The sequence below is a fragment of the Equus caballus genome, chromosome 5 (assembly GCF_041296265.1).
Source record: "Equus caballus isolate H_3958 breed thoroughbred chromosome 5, TB-T2T, whole genome shotgun sequence".
Taxonomy (NCBI): Eukaryota; Metazoa; Chordata; class Mammalia; order Perissodactyla; family Equidae; genus Equus; species Equus caballus.
Window position 1 is genome coordinate 54,636,864 of NC_091688.1, and position 22,975 is coordinate 54,659,838.

The window sequence follows — 22,975 nt, forward strand, 5'->3', positions numbered from 1 at the left end:
AGCAGATGAGGTCAAGCCTATTGTTTCATCTCCATGTTAACCTCAGTCCTGCAAGCTAGAGAGCAGGGTCTCCCAAGACAGGAGGTCAGCATTGAACTAGAGAAGGGCAAGGGCTGAGGGAGAAGATTTGATGACCTCCACACTCAGGAAGCAGCAGAGAGGAGGAGGAAGGCATCAGGCCTTTTGGTGGCATGTAAGAATGGGAGCTGGGCATCACACACCAGAGATCATAACTAATTGAAGTTTTCACCTTCTCCACGTTTTTTACCTCACTCACCTCACATAGTCTATTCCCATGTACTGGGGATGAAGAGATCTAGGAAATAGTCTACAAGACCAGACTGCTTATCTGAAAACTTTGAAGCCAAATGTATTTCAAAAGGTAGAATTCGTTTTGGTTTTTAGCAAGGCAATAGGACACATATTCCATATAATACATGCACCCAGTTGCATCTGGGCCACAGCCCCTAATCAAACACATTCATATTTCTGCAATGAGCTATGTGAATACTCTCACTGAGTGGGATAAATGAAGACTATGAATACCCTTTTGTCAGTTCAATTACGTTTTGTTATCAAATAAGTATATAAAACAGATGTCAATTCAGAGCTCTTACTGGGTTATTGAATTAAGGATAAGGGATTATGGGGCTTTAGTGGCAGTAGCTTTGAAATAAAGCCTAAAAGACCTATAAAAAGGGAGAACATCAGAAAGGGGAGGTAGTTCAGGATGAAGTGGTTTCTAGATGCTAACCCCAAATTTCCATGATGCTCCTCCCTCTCTTTCTTTCCCTAAATCCAAATTCTCACAAAGTTTTACTTATTTTTCTTAAAAAAGTGTCTTTCCTCTATCCATTCCCCTTTATCTTGCCAATAGCACCTTATGTTAGACTCTCATCACTTAATGCCAGAAGATCACCACACCCATTCAGTAGGTTTCCCTGATTCTAACGTCCAGCTCCAGTGTGTCCTACAGTCTTACCATCTCAAAATTGTTTCCGTCATGCAACCTATTTTGCTTGGAAAAAACCTACTCATTTTCCACTGCCTACTGCCCAGAATGTAAACTTTCATGCTACCTTGTAGGCCTTCTGTACACTGGCAACTCTCCTTCCAACTAAAGTGACTTCTCACACCCCTGATACAAAGTTCTCCTGCAGGCAGGTTGGCCTTCTTCCCAAGCCAGTACTCCCCTGACTTTGTACATGAGCTATGCTCTCAGCCTGCTGTGCAGCTGACATTTCTTCAAGTTCTGGTTCACCTTCTTATCAGCAAATTAGAAAATTCAATCAGGTTTTGTGAAAATTCAAATTTGGCTGAACAGTGAAAATTCTTAATATAATCAATCATGTTGCCTGAGGAATTTTTAAACATATAATCAAGAAAACTTAGAATTGAAAGGCTTAGGGAGTCAACATCTCATCCAAAGCAAGAACTGCTTCTATGGGATCCTTGACAAATCATCCCTTTCTATTCAAATAGAGCGGGATGGGGAGCTTACTCCTCCACAAACCAGCCATTCCGTCACTAGAAGGCTCTCGTGGTAAGGAAGCATTAATTATGTAGATCCAAATCCCACCCCCTTCACCCATTGGCCCTTGTTCAGCCCTCTCCAGGGACACAAAACACATCAGCTCTTCTTCATCTAACAGTTCTTCAAATATTTAAAGCCAGTTCTCATCTCCTCATGATCTTTTCAAAGCCTAGACACTTTTAGTTTCTTCAATCAGTTTGAGATTTCTGGTACCTCAGCATTTTGCTCCCCGTCTTCATTATGCCTCCTCGTTTGTCAGCGTCCCTTTTACAAGATGGTGCCTGCCCCACAACCCAACAAAATTTCTGACACGGTCTCACCATATGGACACTACACTTATACTAATGTGGTCACAGGCTGAGTTGGCTTTTCCAGCAACCTTGGCCTGCAACTTCCTTGTGTAAATGTGTTTCTTCCTAACACCCCCATCCTCAAGCCCATGAATGCCTAGCAAGAAGAGCCAGGCCTCCCCATCTTGTACTTCTACCTCTGATATTTTTAATCAAGCTCAGGATTTCTTTTTTCATCTTTGCTCAATTTCATTATTTTGACATCAGCTCTCTGTTCTAGCCTGCTTGGATTCATTAACTTTGTGTTTAGAATACCCTCCCCCATTTGAAGAAGAATGGGGAAATATAACAAGATTCTCAAGATACTAGATTATTATTTCAGCAGGTGGCAAAAGTGCTCAATAAAAGAGTTTAAAATTTAAATCCAGGCTTGAAATTCAAATCTTATTAGTGGTATTGTCGTAAAACTTTTGTATCTTTTAATTTTCTCACTGGGGAAAGGGTCAGGGTGGAGGAGGTTGCCTGCTACACTGACTGCATGGGTGGCCAGTGTTATTAGTCACAATATTCCAGACCTTTTCAAAGGATGATACCATCAGGACAGTTCTTTGTATTTAAGAAAATCATTGAATTCTCCGGACTTTGATTAAGTTGCCTCTGGCCATCTAAGCGGGTAAAGTTTGACTCCTGTGGGCTATTTTTAAGGATGCCTAGGCTGGATCTTGCTCATGTCACCAACCCCTGGGCTTTGTGTGTGAGAGCTCCCCTCTCTTCTTGTGGGAGCCCCAGGCCTGGATGAGGGTTTTTCTGAGACTGAACTCTGAAGCTTTCCAGACCTCTCCAACTCCCCAGGTAATGACCTCACCAGGATCCTAAGCAAGCGCAGGAAGCTCATGGGGTGGGGGAGTAGAGGGGAACACATACCTTTCAGCCCCTTCTTGGAATTGCCACAAAGTGCCTCGTACATCTGTAGCTCTGACTGGAGGGACTGGAAGAGCTGCTGTTTCTCTTCACACTGTTGCTGCAGGAGGGCCAGCTTCTGTTGCAGCCTGCCAGGGGAGAGGCAAGGGTCTGCTGAGCTGTGGGGACACTCAGCCTCACCAAGGCAATAAGCTGTGAGCCAACCTTTGCAGTATAGACTTTTAGCCCTAGATGTCAACCAGGAGTCATGAGACCATCACTTTTATCTTACAGATGTGGAAACAGGCTCAGAGAGGGAGAGGAACTTTGCTCGGAGTTGTGCCATTAGCTACTGTAGCTCGGAGCAGACACCAGCCCGGTGTTCTTACTGGTCCTACAGTATTCTTTTCCTGTGGACAAGCAGTTATAGGACCTATGCTGGGAAGCAGCAACACAGCTGGTGTCAATGCTGCCTATGCGATGGTGAGACCAGTGTCCTCAATCTCACTGAAAGCAGAAGAACGTTCTTCCTCCAGTATCTGATATGCTGAAGTGTTCTATAACAGGATTTTACTCTCTCAACTTTGGAATAAAAAAGCACGTTCCCAGAGAAGCCCTTCCTTCTGCTCAAACCATAAATCAAGAAAGCAGAGGGGAAACTGAGGTTTCAAAAATGGGCAATTAACTATATTGCCAATATCCCTTTTTCTAAATCTGAAAATGGGGCTACCTTCCTCATCAATGGGCTTCCTCTAACCTGGAATCTTTCTCCTGGAGAGAGAGTCGCTCCTCTCGGAAATGCAAGATCTCCTGCTGCTTCTCCTTCAAGTCTTCCAAAAGCTGCTGCCTTTCCACCTTTTGGTGCTCCAGCTGCATTTCCAGCTCTTGAAGCCGGGTTCGAGAGGTCAGCAGGGCCTCCCTCAGGCGTTCCGTTTCCTGGGAGTGCTCTGGTGAGCAGAACACAGGAGCGTTTATAGTGTGAGGATGAACGTCAGCAAGATAAGCGCAAGCACATGCATGCTGACAAATAGAACCAAGGTGAAAGGGAGGCCAGTATATGCTGCAACCTGCCAGAGGAGGCGAAGAGAACATGGTCCCCCTACATCCCCACACCCTGGGGAATGGGGTACTTCCATCTTTGCAATGCCTTTGATATTCTGATTTAGTAAGACCAACCTTACTTTTAGAGAAATTTTGGTTTCTACCACTTACTATTTTCTTGTGTGTGGGTGTGATGTCCTTTTTCTTCTTAATTTATTTAATTATTTTACTGAGGTCATATTGGCTTATGACATTGTGTAATTTCAGGTGTACCTTATTATATATCAGTTTCTGTATGGACTGCATCGTGTTCACCACCAAAGGTCTAGTTTTTATCCGTCACTATACATATCTGCCCCTTTACCCCTTTTGCCCTGCCCCCACCCCCTTCTCCTCTAGTAACCACTAATCTGTTCTCTTTGTCCATGTGTTTATCTTCCACATATGAGTGAAATCATACAGTGCTTGTCTTTCTCTGTCTGGCTTATTTCACTTAACATGATACCCTCAAGGTCCATCCATGCTGTCGTCAATGGCGCAATTTTGTCCTTTTTATGGCTGAGTAGTAGTCCATTGTATATATACCCCACATCTTCTTTCTATATTCATTCATTGATGGGTGGTTGGGTTGCTTCTACATCTTGGCTACTGTGAAAAATGCTGTGATGAACATATGGATGCATAAATCTCTTTGAATTGTTGATTTCATTTTCCTCAGAAAAATATCCAGTAGTGGGACAGCTGGATCATATAGTATTTCTATTTTTAATTTTTTGAGAATCTCCATACTGTTTTCCATAGTGGCTGCACCAGTTTGCATTCCTACCAGCGGTGTATGAGGGTTCCTTTTTCTCCACATCCTCTCCAACATTTGTTATTATTTTTCTTGTTAATTATAGCCATTCTGACAGGTGTAAGTGATATCTCATTGTAGTTTTGATTTGCATTTCCCTGAGAATTAGTGATGCTGAACATCTTTTCATGTGCCTGTTGGCCATCTGCATATCTTCTTTGGAAAAATGTCTATTCATATCCTCTGCCCTTTTTTATTTTTTTTGGTGAGGAAGATGGGCCCTGAGCTAACATCTGTTGCCAATCTTTCTCTTTTTTTGCTTGCAGAAGACTGGCCCTAAGCTAACACCAGTGCCAATCTTCCTCTATTTTGTATGTGGGATGGATGTTGCAACAGCATAGTTTGAGGAGTGGTGTGTAGGTCCACACCCGTGATCCAAACCCATGAGCCCCTGGCCACCGAAGTGGAACATGTGAATTTAACCACTATGCGACTGGGCCAGCCCCACCTCTGCTCATTTTTGGAATGGGTTGGTTGTTTTTTTGTTGTATGAATTATTTACTTATTTGGGAAATTAACCCCCTGTTGGATATATGATTTGCAAATATATTCTCCCAGTTGGTGGACTGTCTTTTCATTTTGTTGATTGTTTCCTTCGCCTTGCAGAAGATTTTTAGTCTGATGTAGTCCCATTTATTTATTTTTTCTTTTGTTTCCCTTGCCTGAGTAGACCTGGTATTCAAAAAGATACTGCTAAGACCAATGTCAAAGCATGTACTACCTATATTTTCTTCAAAAAGATTTATGGTTTCAGGTCTTACATTCAAGTCTTTAACCCATTTTGCGTTAATTTTTGTGTATGGTATAAGATAACTGTCTACTTTCATTCCTTTCCATGTGGCTGTCCAGTTTTCCCAACACAATTTATTGAAGACACTTTCTTTTTTCCAATGTATGTTCTTGACTCCTTTGTTGAAGAATAGCTATCCATAGACGTGTGGTTTTATTTTGGGGCTTTCAATTCTGCACCATTGATCTATGTGTCTGTTATTCTGCCACTATCGTGCTGTTTTGATTACTAAAGCTTTGATTACTAAGGCTTTGTAGTATATTTTAATGTCAGGGATTGTGATGCCTCCAGCTTTGTTCTTTTTTCTCAGGAATGCTTTGGCTATTGAGTCATTTGTTGTTCCATATAAGTTTTAGGATTCCTTCTTCTATTTCCATGAAGAATGTCATTGGGATTCTGACTGGGATTGCACCTGAATCTGTAGATTGCTTTAGGTAATATGGACATTTTCACTATGTTTATTCTTTCCATCCATAAGCATGAAATATCTTTCCATTTATTTATGTTTGCTTCTATTTCTTTCAAGAATGTCTTATAGTTTTCATTGTATAGGTCTTTAACCTCCTTGGTTAAATTTATTCCTAGATATTTTATTCTTTTGCTTGCAACTATAAATGGGATTGTATTCTTGACTTCTCTTTCTGCTATGCTGATTTTGTACCCTGCAACTTCACTGCAGTTGTTGATTATTTCTAATAGTTTTCTGGTGGATTCTTTTGGGTTTTCTACATATAGAATCATGTCATCCATGAACAGTGAGAGTTTAACTTTTTCCTTTCCAATTTAGATCCCTTTTATTTCTTATTATTGCCTAACTGCTATGGCTAAAACTTCCAGTACTATGTGGAATACTGGCAAGGGTGGACACCCTTGTCTTCTTCCTGTTCTCAGAGGAATGGCTTTCAGTTTGTCACTGTTAAGCATGATGTTGGCTGTGGGTTTGTTACATATGGCCTTTATTGTGTTGAGGTTCTTTCCTTCAATACCCATTTCATTGAAAGTTTTTATCACAAATGGGTGTTGGGTCTTGTCAAATGCTTTCTCTGCATCTATTAAGATGATCATGGGATTTTCATTCCTCATTTTATTAATGTGGTGTATCATATTGATTGATTTGTGGATGTTGAATCATCCCTGCATCCTTGGATCATGGTATATGATCCTTTTAATGTATGGCTGTATTTGATTTGCTGATAGTTTGTTGTGGATTTTTGCATCTATGCTCATCAGAGATACTGACCTGTAATTTTCCTTTTTTGTGTTCTCCTTCTCCAGTTTTGGTATCAGAGTAATGTTGGCCTCACAGAAAGAGTTAGGAAGCATCTTGTCTTCTTCAATTTTTTGGGATAGTTTGAGAAGGATAAGTATTAAATCTTCTTTGAATGTTTGATAGAATTCACCAGAGAAGCCTTCTGGTCCTAGACTTTAATTTTGGGGAAGGTCTTTCATTACAATCTCTTTACTTGTGATCAGTCTATTCAGATTCTCTATTTCTTCTTGATTCAGTTTTGGGAGGTTGTATGATTCTAAGAATTTATTCTTTTCTTCCAGGTTATCCAATTTGTTGGCATATAGCTTTTCATAGTTCTCTTACAATTCTTTCTATTTCTGTGATATCTGTTGTAATTTCTCCTCTTTCATTTCTGAATTTATTTGAGTCTTCTCTCTTTTTTTAGTGAGTCTGGCCAAAGGTTTGTCAACTTTATTTCTCTTTTCAAAGAACCAGCTCTTAGTTTCATTGATTCTTTCTATTGTTTTTTAAGTCTCTATTGCATTTACTTCTGCTGTGATTTTTATTATTTCCCTACTTCTGCTGACTTTGGGCTTTGTTTATTCTTCTTTTTCTAGTTCTTTTAGGTGTAGTCTAAGATTATGTATTTGAGATTTTTCTTGTTTGTTGAGGTGAACCTGTACTGCTATAAGTTTCCCTCTTAGTATGGTTTTTGCTGCAACCCATAAGAATTGGTATGTTCTGTTTTCATTTTCATTTGTCTCCAGGTATTTTTTTATTTCTCCTTTGATTTCTTCATTGATCCAATAGTTATTCAATAGCATGTTGTTTAGTTTCCACATATTTGTGACATTCTCAGCATTTTTCTTGTCACTGATTTCTAGTTTCATGGCATTGTGGTGAGAAAAGATGCTTGAGGTGATTTCAATCTTCTTGAATTTATCAAAGCTTGCCTTGTTTCCCAACATATGATTTATCTTTGAGAATGTTCCATGTGCACTTGAGAAGAATGTGTATTCTGCTGTCCATCTGATCTAGTGTTTCCTTTAAGGCTACTGTTTCCTTGTTGACTTTCTGTCTGGATGATCTATCCATTGATGTAAGTGGGGTGTTGAGGTTCTCTACTATTATAGTGTTGCTGTCAATTTCTCCCTTTAGATCTGTTAACAGTTTTATATACTTTGATGTTCCTGTGTTAGTGTATATATACTCATAAGTGTTATGTCCTCCTGCTGGAATTCCCTTTATCATTATATACTGCCCCTCTTTGTGTCTCATTATCTTTCTTATCTTGAAGTCTGTTTTATCTAAGTACTACTACACCTGCTTTGTTTTGCTTGCCATTTGCTTGGAGTATCATCACCCATCCCTTCACTCTGAGCCTATGTTTGTGTTTAGAGCTGAGACGTGTTTCCCGGAGGCAGCATATTGTTGGGTCTTGGTTTGTTTTGTTTGTTTGTTTTTTGAGGAAGATTAGCCCTGAGGTAACATTTACTGCCAATCCTCCTCTTTTTGCTGAGGAAGATTGGCCCTGAGCTAACATCTGTGCCCATCTTCCTCTACTTTATATGTGGGATGCCTACCAAAGCATGACTTGATAAGCAGTGCACAGGTCTGCCCCTTGGATCCGAACCGGCAAACCTGAGGCTGCCAAACCAGAGCATGCGAACTTAACCACTATGCCACCAGGCCAATCCTGTTAGGTCTTGTTTTTTAATCCACCAAGCTACTCTGTGTCTTTTGATTGGTGAATTCAATCCTTTTGCATTCAGAGTGATTACTGATGTATGAGGGCTTAATACTGCCATATTATCTCTTGTTTTCCAGTTGTTCTACATTTCTATTGTTTCTTTTCCCTTGTATTTCTGACTGTCATTTCAGTTTGGTGGTTTTCTGTGATGGTTTTCTGAGTTTTCTCTTAACTTAAGATTTGTGATTCTGCTCTGATTTTTTGCTTAGTAGCTGCCCTGAGGTTTGTAAAAATGATCTCATATATGAGATAGTCCATTTTCTGATAGCCTCTTATCTCTACTAGCCCAAGCAGGTTCCATCTCATTCCTCTTCCCCATCTGCATTATTGTTGTCACAAATTATTCTTTTTTGTGTTGTGAGTTTGTGACTAAATTGAAGTTTTTATAATTATTTTTGATGTTTTCTTTCCTTTTATCTTTTATTTTGTAATTGTTTGCTAACCTATTCTCATAAAGAGGTGCAATTTTCTAATTTTGTCTGTCTATTTACCTCCTTATGCAAAACTGTGTAAACCTTTGCCTTTTATTTCAGATGGGAGGGCTCCCTTCATCATTTCATGTAAAGCAGTGGTGATGAACTCCCTCAGCTTTTGTTTATCTGGGAAAGCTTTTATGTCTCTGTCATATCTAAAGGATAATTTCACCAGATAGAGTATTCTTGGCTGATAATTTTTGTCTTTCTGTATTTTGAATATATCCTTCCCTTCTCTCCTAGCCTGTAAAGTTTCTGTTGAGATATCTGCTGAGAGCCTGATAGGGGTTTTCTTGTCAGCTGTTGTCTTCTGCCTTGCTGTCCTTAATATTTTTTCTTTGTGATTGACTTTTTTTAGATCATTTCTTTTTATTTTAAGAACATTTTATTTATTTTTGCTGAGGAAAATTTGCCCTGAGCTAACATCTGTGCTCATCTTCCTCTACTTTATATGTGGGACGCCTGCCACAGCATGGCTTGATAAGCAGTATGTAGGTCCACACCTGGGATCTGAACCAGTGAACCCTGAGCCACCAAAGCAGAGCATGCAAACTTAACCGCTGTGCCACGGGGCCAGCCCTGTGATTGACTTTTGATGGTTTTAACATTATATGCCTTGGAGAAGGTCTTTTTGCATTGATGTAGTTAGGAATTCTATTGGCTTCATGTACTTGTATGTCTAGTTCTTTCCCCAGGTTTGGGAGGTTCTCAGCTATTATTTCTTTGAACAAACTCTCTGCTCCTTTCTCCCTCTCTTATCCCATTGGGATACCTATCATCCTTATATTACTTTTCCTAATTGAGGTGGCTATTTCTTGAAGAATTTCTTCATTGTTTTTAAATCTTAGTTCTCTCTCCTCTTCCACCTGAAGCATTTCTATCTTTCAGGTCACTAATTTTTCTCCTCCATAAGATCTGCTCTATTTTTTAAGCTTTGTACATTTTTTTTTAAAAATCTCGGTAATAGTGTTCTTCATATCCAGAATTTCTGTCTGGTTCTTTTTTAAGGGCTTCAATGTCTCTGGTGAAGTATCCCTTCTGTTCATTAATTTTGCTCCTGAGGTCACTGAACTGTTTTTCTGTGTTTTCTTATAACTCGTTGAGTTCCTTTATGACAGCTATTTTGAATTCTCTGTCATTTAGACTGTAATCTTCTGTGACTTCAGGTTTGGTTTCTGGAAAGTTGTCATTTTCCTTATGTTCTGCAGTGTCACTATAGTTCCTCATGGTGTCTGACGAATTGATCCTCTGCAAGCACCTTTGTGGGAGTAATTACCTTTTCTTATTTGGGTACAGCTTTGATTACTTTGGTTCTGGTCACCTGGGTCTCATGATCCTCCACTGGGTCTCTGTGGGCTCAGATGCTGCTGTCCTGTGCACCACCTGTGCTGCTGTTCCTGGGTTGTCTTGAGGTGCTGGTTGCACCACTGTCAGGGGAGTTGGGTTCACAGGTGTCAGTGTAGCTGATGGGGGCCTGTGGACCCCAGGACTTGTATAGAGCCTCCACTGTTGGAGCAGCTGGTGTCAGGGTTACCACCACTGGGCGCTGGGTCACAGGTTCTGCTGTGGTTCCTGTTGACCCTAGTTGTAGATTCCACCTGCCACCACTGGTGGGGGGACAGTGTTGTGTTTTCTTTTCCTACTCCATCTGCTCGTACTTATGCTGGTCAGTCCACTCTGTATTTGTACAGGCTGGCCACAGCAGCTCAACACGTCTTGCTCACCCAGCTGGGTTGCTGCGCTTCATGCTGGCTGAGCTGTTGACACTGAGTAGGGAGTTTTTATGCAGGCAGGGCTGCCACAGTAGGTGGATACACCTGCGGGCCAGGCTACCATTCAAAAAGCATTTGTGTGTGGGCTGGGCTGCCCCCATTTACAATTGTACCAGCAGCTTTGTGAGGATCCATGATGTGGATCACTGATGCCAGGGATGGGGAGGGGTCTGCTCCCTTAGTTCCACTGCTTCCTGGGGGTCCAGTCCACCCACCTTCAGACAATAGCAGCATGGATATTCCAGTAATCCTGTTGTGTTGTGTAGGGAGTCCTCTGTTGGTTAATAAATGTCCATTTAGTTGTAGCTTACAGGGGAGAAACAAAGGGAACTCACTCTGCCATACTGCTGACGTCACTTAACACTTACTATTTTCTAGTGCTCACAAACCCTCAGTGCCGTAGTCCATTCTTGAATTTTGCAAAAATCAACATCAAGATTTTTTTTCTAGAGTTTTTAGAATATATCATTTTCATCATTTTGAAAATGGAGAATCTGTTCTTTTCTGGGCTTGCAGCATCTCTCTGATCTTCATGATGTCTCAAAGACTATTGACAGGGATAAGGCTGTAGGTGTTGTCAGTCATCTGGGGTGGAATTCCTCTGGGCCTGGCAGATTGTGGCAGAAAACAGTAAGTATTAAGTGCTCATTTAAATCTTTCTATCCTCACCAGTGAGATGTGTTCTAGTCTTGCTAGGCATGAGCTGGTAGTTTAGTAGTCCTGCCTTCTTTCTTATCTAAAACTTTTGTTGTTTTCCCCAAGCAGTGACCTTCCCTCTCACATCTTCTTGCTCTGAAGTGGCCAATTTAGAAATATCTCTTGATATCTTTTTCCTTTTCCACAAGCATTCTGGGCTTAATCCTTTTGGACACTATTCTTAGTCTTTTATGGATATTTAATAAATATTTGTAAAAAATAATTTGTTACTAATAATACATTGATTTGATCAAGTCAATTAACACTAAGGTCAGCCGTCTCCCAGGCCACAGAGGAGTGATGCCCACCCCTGGATGTCCAATGAATAGGGTTGGGAGAGCTCTGGAGGACACTTTGCTGGCAGCTTCAGATACAGAGTCGTGATGACTGACCAGAGAGGAGCCTGAGTGTACGAGGGAGGTGACGTGGTAAGAGACATGAGGATGGCTGAGCAGTACTTGGAGTGACACACAGAATTACAGTAAAGTCTGGAGAAACTTGGCAGGGAATACAGGCACTCACATTCCTTCCTTTCCTGGGTCCAAATCAGCTAGAACTGAAAGGAGGTAGGACGACACCTCACTGGTACCCAGTCTGATAGCTAACGACTCTGACTATCTGCAGGCAGCTTTGCCTAGAAGTTTGGACTCCCTAGACCTATTCACCCCCAGAGCCTATGGGTCTGAGATCCATGGTGGGGACCTCTCAGGAAGTAGCCCTTTCTAGACTGAGAAGAGCTATGGGAACTTGGGGTTGTAGATCTGGGTAGCCCTATCTCCACCTTTTCTCTCTGCTTCTCCAGTTGGTGACTGGTGTGGTCAGGGAAGAAAGGGACCCGGGAGTGACCACAGTTTGTGGTTTTTGACCACTGACCTCTGGAAACGTGACTCAGCTGAGCCTGAAGGCTCTGGTTTTCCTCCCTAAGGACTCTGTTCTCATTGTAGAGCTGAGGGGTGGACTCCAGGCCTGGACTGTAGAAATTAGAGGTGGATCCTGTTCCAGAAAGTGCAAGTAGGTAAGTTACACATTTGGGTAACAGATGCTTTCAAAGTTGCCCACTCTGTATCTCCCAAAGATACTGTCCAAACCCAGTAGAAACCTCTGGGGTGCTTGAGGCCTCGGCCTAAAGCCTGAAGGGCCAAATGCCTGGTTTTTGTGTGCCTCCTCTCAGAGGGATCTATGCCCTGGCTACACTTGTTCACGAGGCTCTTTCCCCCAAAAGCCGCTGCTGTGGGGTGGTCAAGACAAGGGTATTTGTCACTTGGCTTCCAAGTGACAGCAGCCTGGGAGGAGAGTGTGGGGAGAAAGGCCACTTGGTGAAGTGGCTGGGAGAGGCCCCTGCAGATACAATCATATGACAAGGGCACAGGTAAGTCAGCAGGTACTACATGAGCAGATCAAGGATGAGATGAGAAGCCAGACAACTCTGGGGACCAGACTTTGTTAGTTCTGCCATGAGGCAGTTACTCTCTGAGCTCAGATACTCTACTGAGTGAGGACAATATACCTGCCCCACAGGCCTTGCTGGACTGTGTGTAAGGAGCAGGGGGAGTAAAGCCCCCCAAAGTACTTGGGAAAACGTGGAACTCTGCTGAAGGGCCCTCCCTTCAGAAGCTCCTTGATTGTGACCAGAAACAAGAAGGCCTAGGCCTCTCCTACCACTACCGCGGGCAGTGGAGCTGAGACGGTGTTCCAGCTGCTCCCGCAGGCGGTCGTTAATGCAGATGGATTCCTCCAGGCGCTGGCGCAGGTTCCGGATTTCACCAAGATGCTCTTCTAGCAGGTCGGCCCCTGCAGCCATCCCACCAGGACAGGAGAGAGGTGGGAGATGGATCACTAGTGGGTCCCACATTGTGGGTGGGGCTGGGACAGTGGCCTCTCAGTAAGATTCCTAAACATAACCACCCTTCTGCCAACTGCTCCTCTCACATGGGCACCCAGGAACACAGGCAACTTTGTTTAAAGAGTAACTGGCTTTCAAATCCAGGACAGCTAAGCAAGCCCCTGGTCTCCTCCCATACAGGGTAAGTGTAAGTGTAAGGGAGTTCCACGTGGTTTAAAAAAAATAACTGAAGGATATGGACATCAGACCAGCATCTTGAGAGGTATGGCCACTTCCCAAGTGTGACTTTGCATGTGAGAGGAAAGGCCTCCCTCTGCCCCAACACCTTTCCTCTTATAGACACTTGACTGAACATTCTTTAACAAGGGGCAAAGCCCTTCTCCACCCTTAAAGAGAAGGCCTCAGGTAAAAGGACATGAACATAAGCTCGTCCTCTGTGGTTAACGACTGCTACTGAATATCTCCCGCAACTCACTTTTAATATGGAAGGAAGAGAGGAGAGACTGCACTGATCAAGGGACTGAAGGCTGACTAGAGAGGAAGAAAAAACACTCCCATGGGAAGAAAAAAGATGCATAAAAGAGAATGGGGAGGGGTGCTTATGACAGACAACATCAACTGCACCATTTTGCTTTGGGTGCAGTCTTTTTCTAAAAATCACAATGGTCTTACTGTTGGAACTGAGCTGCATCCCAGCATGCACCTGTATAGCTCCACCTCCTCAACTGGTAAGATGTCTCTTGGCCATGACTGGGAAAGCTAGGAGCTACAGGAACAGTTTGAACTGGGCTTGGTACACAGGATATATTTATGGGGTGGGGAGCTGTTTAGAAACACCCTCTCTTCCTTTAACAACTCCTGACTGATGGAAGAATGTCCTGTGAATGTTGGTGACTGGCATTCTGGAAGGCTCTAGGAGTGGGCTGCAAGGGGTCAGGATGCAGGATGAATGTGAGAGCACAGAGGTGGGTCCTGGACATTCCCAGGGCCCTGCAGAACTCCGAGGCCCTGGGCAGGGAGGATGAAGGGATGCTTTAGAAAGGACTAAGTACAGATACAGCCCTGTCATTTTATCCCAACTCTGTGAGCCTGGGATGAGAGGAGGAATGAAAGGCCCTGCCCAGGTAGGAAAGGGGTAGACTCTAAATGGGATTTCACTTCACAGGCTGACTCGCTCGGCTCTGTGCTTTACCTGTGGGTTTGGAGTTAAGCTGGTACATGGAGGAGCCTGAGGATAGGTCCCCAGACATGCTCCCTTTCTGAGGCCTCATCACATCCTGCTGGCCAGTGCTGCCCAGGTACCCGGGTTCCAGGATTCTGCCCAGTTCGATGGTGGCCCTCAGAGGAGAGTGGGGCTGAGCAGAGTTGAAGTAGTGGGAAGAACTGGCCTCTAAATGCTTGCTGGGCAATGTAGCTGGGGAAGGAGGATGGACGGTGCTGACACCTGGGCAGAGAGAAACATGAGTCAGAAGCAGAGTGTCAGAGAGAAGGATCAGCAAGGAAGTGCTTTGAAAACTGTGAAGCTCTGCCTAAGGGCCCTCCCTTCAGAAGCTCCCTAATTATGACCAGAAATAGGAAGACCTGAGTCTCTCCTACCACTGCCACAGGCAGACGAGCTGTGAGTCAAGGAAGTGTGTGATTGCTAAGAACAGACACTAAAGGGGACATGTGGGATGTCCGAGATCCCAGTCCACTGCAAACACCAATTAGTTGAAGACTCACAACCTAGAGGCTCTAACTTTCGCCCCATGTATTTGCTAGCAGGAGACACTAAGAGGTAAGGGATGAATAAGTATCTGAAAGTCACCAGTATACACAATGGAAAAGTCCAGTGGCCCCACTCCTGGCTCCTACTGTAATTCCTCATGATAGAGTTCAGGGAAGTTCCAGAAGTAGAACTCACCTCCAAAGTCAGAGGTCAAGAGTATGATGGCATGTAGCACTGAGCATTCCTGTGAACAGGAATATTTGTTTTTCTATCAGTATTTACCTTCCCCAGAAGCTAATCAGCCAGTTTTTCCATTTCTCTTTTGGGGTTGTAGAGGAGAAAGGGGGCATGAAATCCAGCTAGACATGGTGGCCCCAATTCCTCTGACTGAAGAACTCTCTGCTGAGGCTGGGGAAGTTCTATGTAAGGCCAGTAGTGATCTAGATCTCACCCAACATGATCAAGGAATTGCAAAATGTCATCACTTCTGTCTAAAGACTCATGGAACACTCTTCCGTGGATGGAGGTAGGACTTTTCATTCCATAGGCTGATGCTTTCATAGATCCTACGAAATCATGGGCCTTCCATTGAGCCCCATAATGTCTGCTTCTATGTAAAAAGAAGCCCAGCTTTGGGGAGAGAGAGAGAGATAGACAGAGCCATAGTTTAGGATATTCATATTCAGAAGAGTGCTTTCTTCCAGGGATTATCAACATGAGCAGCAGAGTAAACAGGTAGCTCCACCTAAGCAAATAGGAATGAGGTCATTGTTTCTTCCAACCAAGCCAAAGGCCCCTGAGGGGTCAATGCAATTGGCACTGCCAATTTTTATCCCCATTGATAACTGGTTCTCAAATTTGGCTACATACTGGAATGTAATAATTACATATGGGACAAAGTAATAAAAAATATACTGATGCTTAGACCTCAGAGATTTTGTCTTAATTGATATGGAGTACAGCTTGGGCACTACATGTTTTAAAATCATCCCAAGAGATTCTAATAAGCAGAAAATTTTGAGAAGTATTGTCGTAAGTCTCTCCTTCCCCAATTTGCAAAACACCAGATATTCATTAGGATCACTGGGAGTTATAGACAGGGCTGAAAAATGTAGGCATCTAAACGTTAGTTGAGGTTTCATAAAGGTGTGATTTCCTACCTCTTTCACACCCATTTCAACCCCACCCAAACACAAAGCAAAACGGGAAATCAGAGGTTGTGGACAGCCAGCTTACTTTTTAACCAACGTGACAGGAGGGTCCAAGTCTATGAGTAGCAGTGGTCAGTAATCTCATGCTCCAGTCTCCCCTGGTCACACAGTACAGAGCACATGCCCTAAACCATGCACAGACGCCAGACAGACTCTTGCACAATGAGATTTTAGCCCCACGGTGACCTGAGAAGCTGCCATGCACCACTGTCCACATGGAAGCATGGTTCAAAGCAAACAAGGAGTGCTGGTAAGTGGTGGTCCCTTGGAGAGGACAGTGCTTCAGAAGAGAAAAGAAAGGGCTACAACCTTCCTTACCAAGACTAGTACCACCCAAACTGTCGTTAATGGCTCAGACTAGACAAGACTCCAATTCAACCCACATCAACAGACCCTTTTTCATGCACAGTGCTCTCCTTCCCTTGGTCCCTTTGGACAAAGACAAATTGACAAATGTGGGAGAATAAGGAAAAGAAGGCAGGGAAAAGAAAAGTAATATAGAGAACACTCTTGCCATTGTGGCATGAGATAAATTTTTTATCCATCAATTGTTGGTTCCAGAACTGCTATAATAACAAGTTCTAGGTCAGAGACACCAGCACCTCCTACTGATCTCTAAAGAGAGAGAGAAAAGACTGTTGCAAGGAGCCTCCAGAGTCTGTTTACCTGAGCTCAGCTCCATGCTCTGAGCAGGATGGCAACAAAATCAATGTAGGTAGAAAAGATATAATGGAAACATGAACTGGGAACAGAGGACCAGGATTCAACCATCTCTCCCACTTACAAGTGACCTTGAACAAGTAACTTCACTTCAGTAACAGAGATCACTGGGATCTCTGAGCCTTAGTTCCCTGCTCTGGTTCTACCATCACAAAAGTTTTGTGAGGCTCAGGTGAGAACAGGTTCATGTTGCTAGACTGCTGTGCCTGATAAGCAGAAGAGGCAGCCTCTTAGACTTCACTGCCTGAAGAAAGGAAGGTGTACAAGCTCTCCTAAAGACGGTCTTAGTCTATCTGGTTCTGGAAATCACAAGAGGGGCAGAGTAGACAGTGTATCCATTTTCAAGGTTGACAAAAATCTGCTGCTCCTGACATTTGTGGCTTCAGGTCTACAGATTTGGGGCTGTGGTCTTAGGTCACTGGACACCCTTTGTGTGGTGACCCTTACCATCAATAGCTGGCTCATCTGAGCTTCTCTGCAGGCACAGAAAGAGGTTTTAAGGTAATTTCAAACTGCTTTTTAGTTGTTTTTTTAAAGCACTACTAGAGAGCAAATTCATCATGTGAGGTTCTTTTCTCATTTTTTCTAAGCTATAAGTCATCACACACACAAAATTTTTATGATTAAGCATCCAGCCCATATATACATCAAACCCTTCTCTAAAAGATGACTGTGCACTGTCTACGAATTCCCTAACTACATAAGATCAATTATCTCTGGAAGTCAGAGGACAGAATTCACAACCAGACAGCACAGCATGTGATTCTGGTTCTAGCTGCCCATATGTCACCCATCTATGGGCAGAAATTAACCTTATGCAATAGGAAGAGGGCCTTTATCACCCCCCACTGAATCCCTCTACCACCACCCATTTTGCCCCCAACCTGATTATGTTAGGATCCTAACCTGATTAAAAGCATTTCACAGCAGGAGGATATAATAGCTATGGAAAGAATCCTATTGAATGCGGCCACCTTTTTCATGCCCACTTCATCCTGCACAGGCAAGGCAAGAAGCTTTCTCCCATGCCCCACCAGGAAATATGTCACCCGTGCGTCAGGGCTTCAGTATACATGGTGGTACCTCACACCGTGAGCATTGGGAGAGGACCAGGTCCAGGGCCTGATGAACATATATTCCTGTTAACTGATGAAACACACACACCAGAAAGATAACAGTAAATACACTTCCAGAAAAAGCAAGCAGAGCTATCCCTCAGCCATCAACTGGTAACATATACCCCTCTGTTGTTTTTTAAAATTCTGCCATCAAGCCAAAGCCATGCAGAGCAACGTGGGATGGGGCTGCCATTCGCAAGCACACAAATGCAGCAGCAAGTGCTCACTTTCTCGCAACTGCTTCTGCAGCATCTGCAGCTCCTGCTGAGCCTCGGCCAAGGAGACCACAGGTGTCTCACAGCAGCCAAGGAGGGGAGGGCCAGCGGAGCTGAAAGGCAGGAAGCTGGGTGGAGCTGAGGGCAGTGGTGCCTGGGGGAGGCTAACCAGTGTGGTTATGGAGGGAAAATGAAGACCTAGAAACAGAAAGTTGGGGAGAAGGAAGACACATCATTAGAGAGGAAGTAAGAGAAAGAATGGGTGAAAGATTGAGAAGGTGAAACTATTCCCTGCCCATAAGTCTCCTTGGCGAGTAGCTGTCATTTAATATAATGCTGGCTGGGATGGCTAAGAGTGATCTTTGCCATGGCTACGGGTGATCACTGCTACTCGAGAGGTTGGCCTGGCTGACCCCTCCTCTTGCTGCCCTGCCAGGGCTATGCTACATACATATTCTATGCTCATCTTGAAAACAATTGGCTATATAAGGCAAAGTGGCATAACTGTAACCCAGGGAGCCATCCGAGCCCCATCCCAGCCATCCTGGGCATGGATAGGTCAGGATGGCTGCGCCTGGATACTCTCAAGGGCCCTGAGGTCCCAGCATGTGCCAGTCCCTGCCCCTGTGACAAGAGTTTCCCTATACCTAAAACTCCTCTTACAAAAGCATCAATGCTCACCCTGAGGAGGGCAGGAGTGGACTAAGACTATGGGAAAATTTGCATTACTAATACAAGCAATTTAAGACTCTGATGGAAATAAACTTTAGAATCCCAAAGCAATGTGTTCATCCACCAAAGGAAAAACGAGACCTTGGCAAAGTGACTTAGATACAATGGCTTACAAACCGGTCTGGGCATTTGAATCACTTATGAAAACTTCTTAATACATGCAGATTCTCAGGCCCTAAGGCAGACCTACTGAATCATAAACTCTGGGAGTCGGGCTAGGAAATTTGCATTTTAAGATATTTCACGGGTGATGACTATGCAGCTCATCTACAGACAGGTCTTTAGGAAACTTGATAGGTTCTGAGTCTGAATCTGTCTCCTCTTTTTCCTAAAAACAGATGCAGGGCAGGTAGCCCACGGGAAAAGCAGAAACCAAGACTGATCTGTGGACAATGTCTAACATGGAAGACAGCAATTACATTCTAAAACACATCCTTGCCCCAGAATGCTGACACGGTATCAGAGCGGTACTGCAAAGACACCCCAATTGCCAAGTGACAAGCCCACGCATCCTTCAGGGAGGTACTCCGATTTTAATACCCTTGGCTTTCTGCTCTGCGACCCCAAAGCATTTATGCAAGTGCCTACAGTGCTAGGCGACAGCTTTTCCCCATGATTTCCTCGTCTAGCTGCCGTCTACTCCGGCCCAGAAACTTTGAGCCCAGGCTCAAGAAGAGTCAGACACATCCTCTTCCTTATGATTTTGGTCGACTTGTCCTCAGCAGAGACAGGGGTGGCCAGAAAGAAAGCACTGTGCTTTCTGGGGCACCTCGACACAAGTTCAACCTCACCACAAACCACTCTGAAGACAGCCAGCCAGTCGTGGAGGTGGATAGGAGGCAAGGACAAGGTTTGCTTTTTCCCTACCATCTCTGGTGTGGAGCTGTGATTGAACAGTGCACCCCCTGGCAACTAAGCCAAGGCAGGTAAATGAAATGCACCCCTCTAATTGGCCCCAGGGTACACACCTTGTACATGTCAAAGACTGCCAGCCTATTCATAAATCCATGAATGATAACGTCCTATGAACAGAATCTTGTCTGAGGATATGGAAACATCCCCAGCTATGAAGTAAGCAGCCCCACCTACTGTAGAGGCCACTGTGCAGATAAAATGGATAACATGTAGAGGGGAGCAATAGATGTGAATTTCTTTTTGTTCTTTGGCTTTTGTAATCCTGAGAGGAACACTTTGCTTCTTTGCTCCCAGAGATGAAAAGAAAGAAAGAAATGAAAATGTTTATTTTAAAATGATTAGCCAACTACTGGTCAAAGTTGGTATGCAGATCAAAGTCTGTTGTAGATTACTTATTTTCCTAAAATATTTAAAACAAAGAAAAGCCCTATGCAATTAGCGAATTAGAATGGTCTCTTGATTTTGTCTAGGATTTGATGCATATAAGCCCCGAACAGTGGAAACATTTATCCCTGAAGAAAAGTCAAACAGGCAGCTGGGGAGAGATGAAGCCCCTGCCCCGTTGGCTGTTGCATACCTGGCTGGGCCTGGCTGGCCTCCTGGGGGAGGTTCTGGGGAGCTGGCAAGCTGATGGGGTTGCTGCTGGGTTCGGCCTTAACCCCCTGAGGTGCAGTGGTTGCTGATGGTTTAGAAGACAGTACAGCAGAATTACTTGAATGATGAATGGAATCTATAAAACCCATGAATGAAAGAAAATGTTTGACGTTCTACAGAGAACTGGAATCTGGCCTTATATTTAACCAGGGGTACCAGGCAGAGCCTTGCTTTCAGGGCAAGCACCAAGCATAAGCACTGTGAGCAGTGTTCACTTCCTTGCTTGCAGACAGCTCCTTTAGTGAGCAAGCCACCTTAGGTGATAGTGGGGCTCAGAGCAATGGCACCTCCCAAAATACCAGGCAAGACTGGCAGCATCTGTGGACACCAACAGACACTCAGGGGACACTGTTCAGGAACTGCAGCCAGCAAGATCATTGCAGGAGGGAGAAGATACCCCATCTTAAAGAAGGAGGTCGATCAGACAGATTTGTGCTTATGAGGCAATGGAGAAGAAAAGTCTGCCATGATCTTCTCACTCTCCCGACTTAGGCTTGCCTTGGGTCCAACAGCAGGCACATGCTGGTGGAGACCCAGTAACTTGTATAGTCTGGTGGAGACCCAGTAACTTGTATAGTCAGTTGCAGAGCAAAGACTCTGACCCACCAGGGCCTGTGCTTCGCACTTGGTCCCACAGCCACGTTCAGCCTGATACACACCAGGGTGGATCTATAAGGCCTGGTTATGGAAGTCTCCTCTCAGCCTAGATAAAAGTGGTACCATCCAGAAAGTGGTGGCTACCTGAGTGACCAGGTGAAGCTTTCTTCTCTTCATAGTGTATGTACTCGCTGGCTATGTCCATGTCAGAGCAGACTTCCAGCTCATCACTCAAGAAGGAGGAGCTACTGGGAGAACGGTGGGAGTCAGACAAGGCATGGCTGCTGGAGGGTGTGAGGGACCGGGCATCCAGCTTGGCCTGCAGGACTTCAATCACTTTCTCCTTCTCCTGCAGCTCCCTGCTGAGCCTAGAGGAATAAGGGAGGACAACAGGTGAGATAGCAAGGTCACCAAGTGAGCTAGTCGTGACTAAGGCACATGGGAAAAGCCACATAAGCCAAGGAGATCATTCCTGCAAAGTATAATCAAAATAACCCATCTCTGATTAGGGGTGGGGTGCAGAGGGAGGGAGAGAAATAGCTACCCAGCACGCTAGCCACATGATACGCTGAGAACAGTGGCGCCTCAGCCAGCCCTCTAAGGCACTGCCGCTCTAAGTGTGGACACCAGTACAGCTGCAGCCCAAGAACTGTTGGTCACCAGTCTCCAACAGGACAAGAACAGAAACGTAAGCCTTGAGGTAAGCGTTGAGATATATATAGCAGCTGGCATTGCCACAACACTCAAGAGCACAGTAAATGGAATCATCTGGTTGATTGAGGAATAGACCATATATGTGTCTGTGATGGATTAGAAATGAAAAGAAAATCAAAACACTTGGTCCTTCACCACAGATATTCTGAGAAGTACTACATGGTCTTAAGCATACTCATGACACAAAAGGGCTAGAACTAATGGCCACAACAGACTGAGCCCACAGTTTTTTTGTGCATTATGAGATTCTATGCAGTGACTCACTGAAAACTGTTTCCAAAGGTGCTGGAGCCCCCCAGGGCTGTATATCAGAAGAATATGATTCTTCTTTCCCAAGAAAATTGGGTGGCTATTAAACTAGACGCCAACGCAGCTCGGGGTAAGTCAACTTGGCAAAAAGTACATCCTGGTCTTGAAACACACGGTGGGGGGTGGGGAGGTGGCGGGGGGAGGCATACAGGATAACCAAGGACACCTGAAACCTGGCTAGTTTAGGACAGACTGACTCTAGGTTACTAAGCCTGGAGAATAAATATGCAAACAGAAATCCACAGAATTATATCAGAAGAGAGTAAAGAATTAAGCAAAAAACACCAGTAAGTTGTTCTATGAAGAAATGAATTCATTACAATCAGCATTTTCCTTTCTCTTCCCTGTGATTTGTGAAGTTTCAGCCTTCCTTGACCCCTTTTTGGGCCTTATTCCTGACTCCTTTACCAGATCCTATTTTGCATTACCTGAGGGCCAGCGGCTCCAGTCCAGCTTGATCTTTCTCACTCTTATGATCCTCTGCAAACCAAATTCAGAAAGAAAGAGTAAGAAATTAAACAGATCCCACTTCACGCATAAATGCAGGAGCCTACTTGGGTACAGATAGTGACGTCTCTATGTGTGTCCAGGATATGTAGGGGAATTATTCTGGGAGGTCCCAGACTGTGTCTTTAGAGAAGAGACCTGCAGGCTCTCCTTAGCCCACCTGGCTGACCTTCCCTGACTTGGTGATCACCATCATGACTTCCTGTGCCCTAAATCAATGCAAAAAAGTTTAAAAGGCACTTGCCCAGCTTCCCTCTGCAACATTCCAGATTCCAAGCTGCCACAGACTGACTCCCAGACATACGGCTCTGTGTCCCATCACAGCTTTCACGTAGAACCCACTCTTGACCTGAGGAGATGACAAACAGTCCCGTCCCACCTCTGCACCTGCTATCAGGACAT

At 44.1% G+C, this 22,975-nt stretch overlaps 1 protein-coding gene across 50 annotated transcripts in view; it reads right to left on the reverse strand.

Moving 5' to 3' along the window:
* PDE4DIP (phosphodiesterase 4D interacting protein) overlaps positions 1–22,975 on the reverse strand; it is a 177,002-nt gene that overhangs the window by 10,548 nt on the left and 143,479 nt on the right. For 12 of the 50 annotated variants that reach the window (XR_011439270.1, XM_070268424.1, XM_070268427.1 and 9 more), the window contains 9 exons: positions 22,495–22,546; positions 21,188–21,411; positions 20,370–20,471; positions 18,158–18,343; positions 14,366–14,617; positions 12,990–13,121; positions 12,204–12,323; positions 3,482–3,671; positions 2,749–2,873 (listed from right to left, as the gene is read on the reverse strand). Coding sequence is in view for 49 of the 50 variants with exons in the window: in XM_070268424.1 (XP_070124525.1) it covers positions 2,749–2,873; positions 3,482–3,671; positions 12,204–12,323; positions 12,990–13,121; positions 14,366–14,617; positions 18,158–18,343; positions 20,370–20,471; positions 21,188–21,411; positions 22,495–22,546 (1,383 nt within the window). In the remaining variant the exon portion in view is untranslated. Of the gene's footprint in view, positions 1–2,748; positions 2,874–3,481; positions 3,672–12,203; positions 12,324–12,989; positions 13,122–14,365; positions 14,618–18,157; positions 18,344–20,369; positions 20,523–21,187; positions 21,412–22,494; positions 22,547–22,975 lie in introns of all 50 variants that reach the window. The other 38 variants (XM_070268422.1, XM_070268423.1, XM_023642090.2 and 35 more) reach the window with 7 other exon arrangements.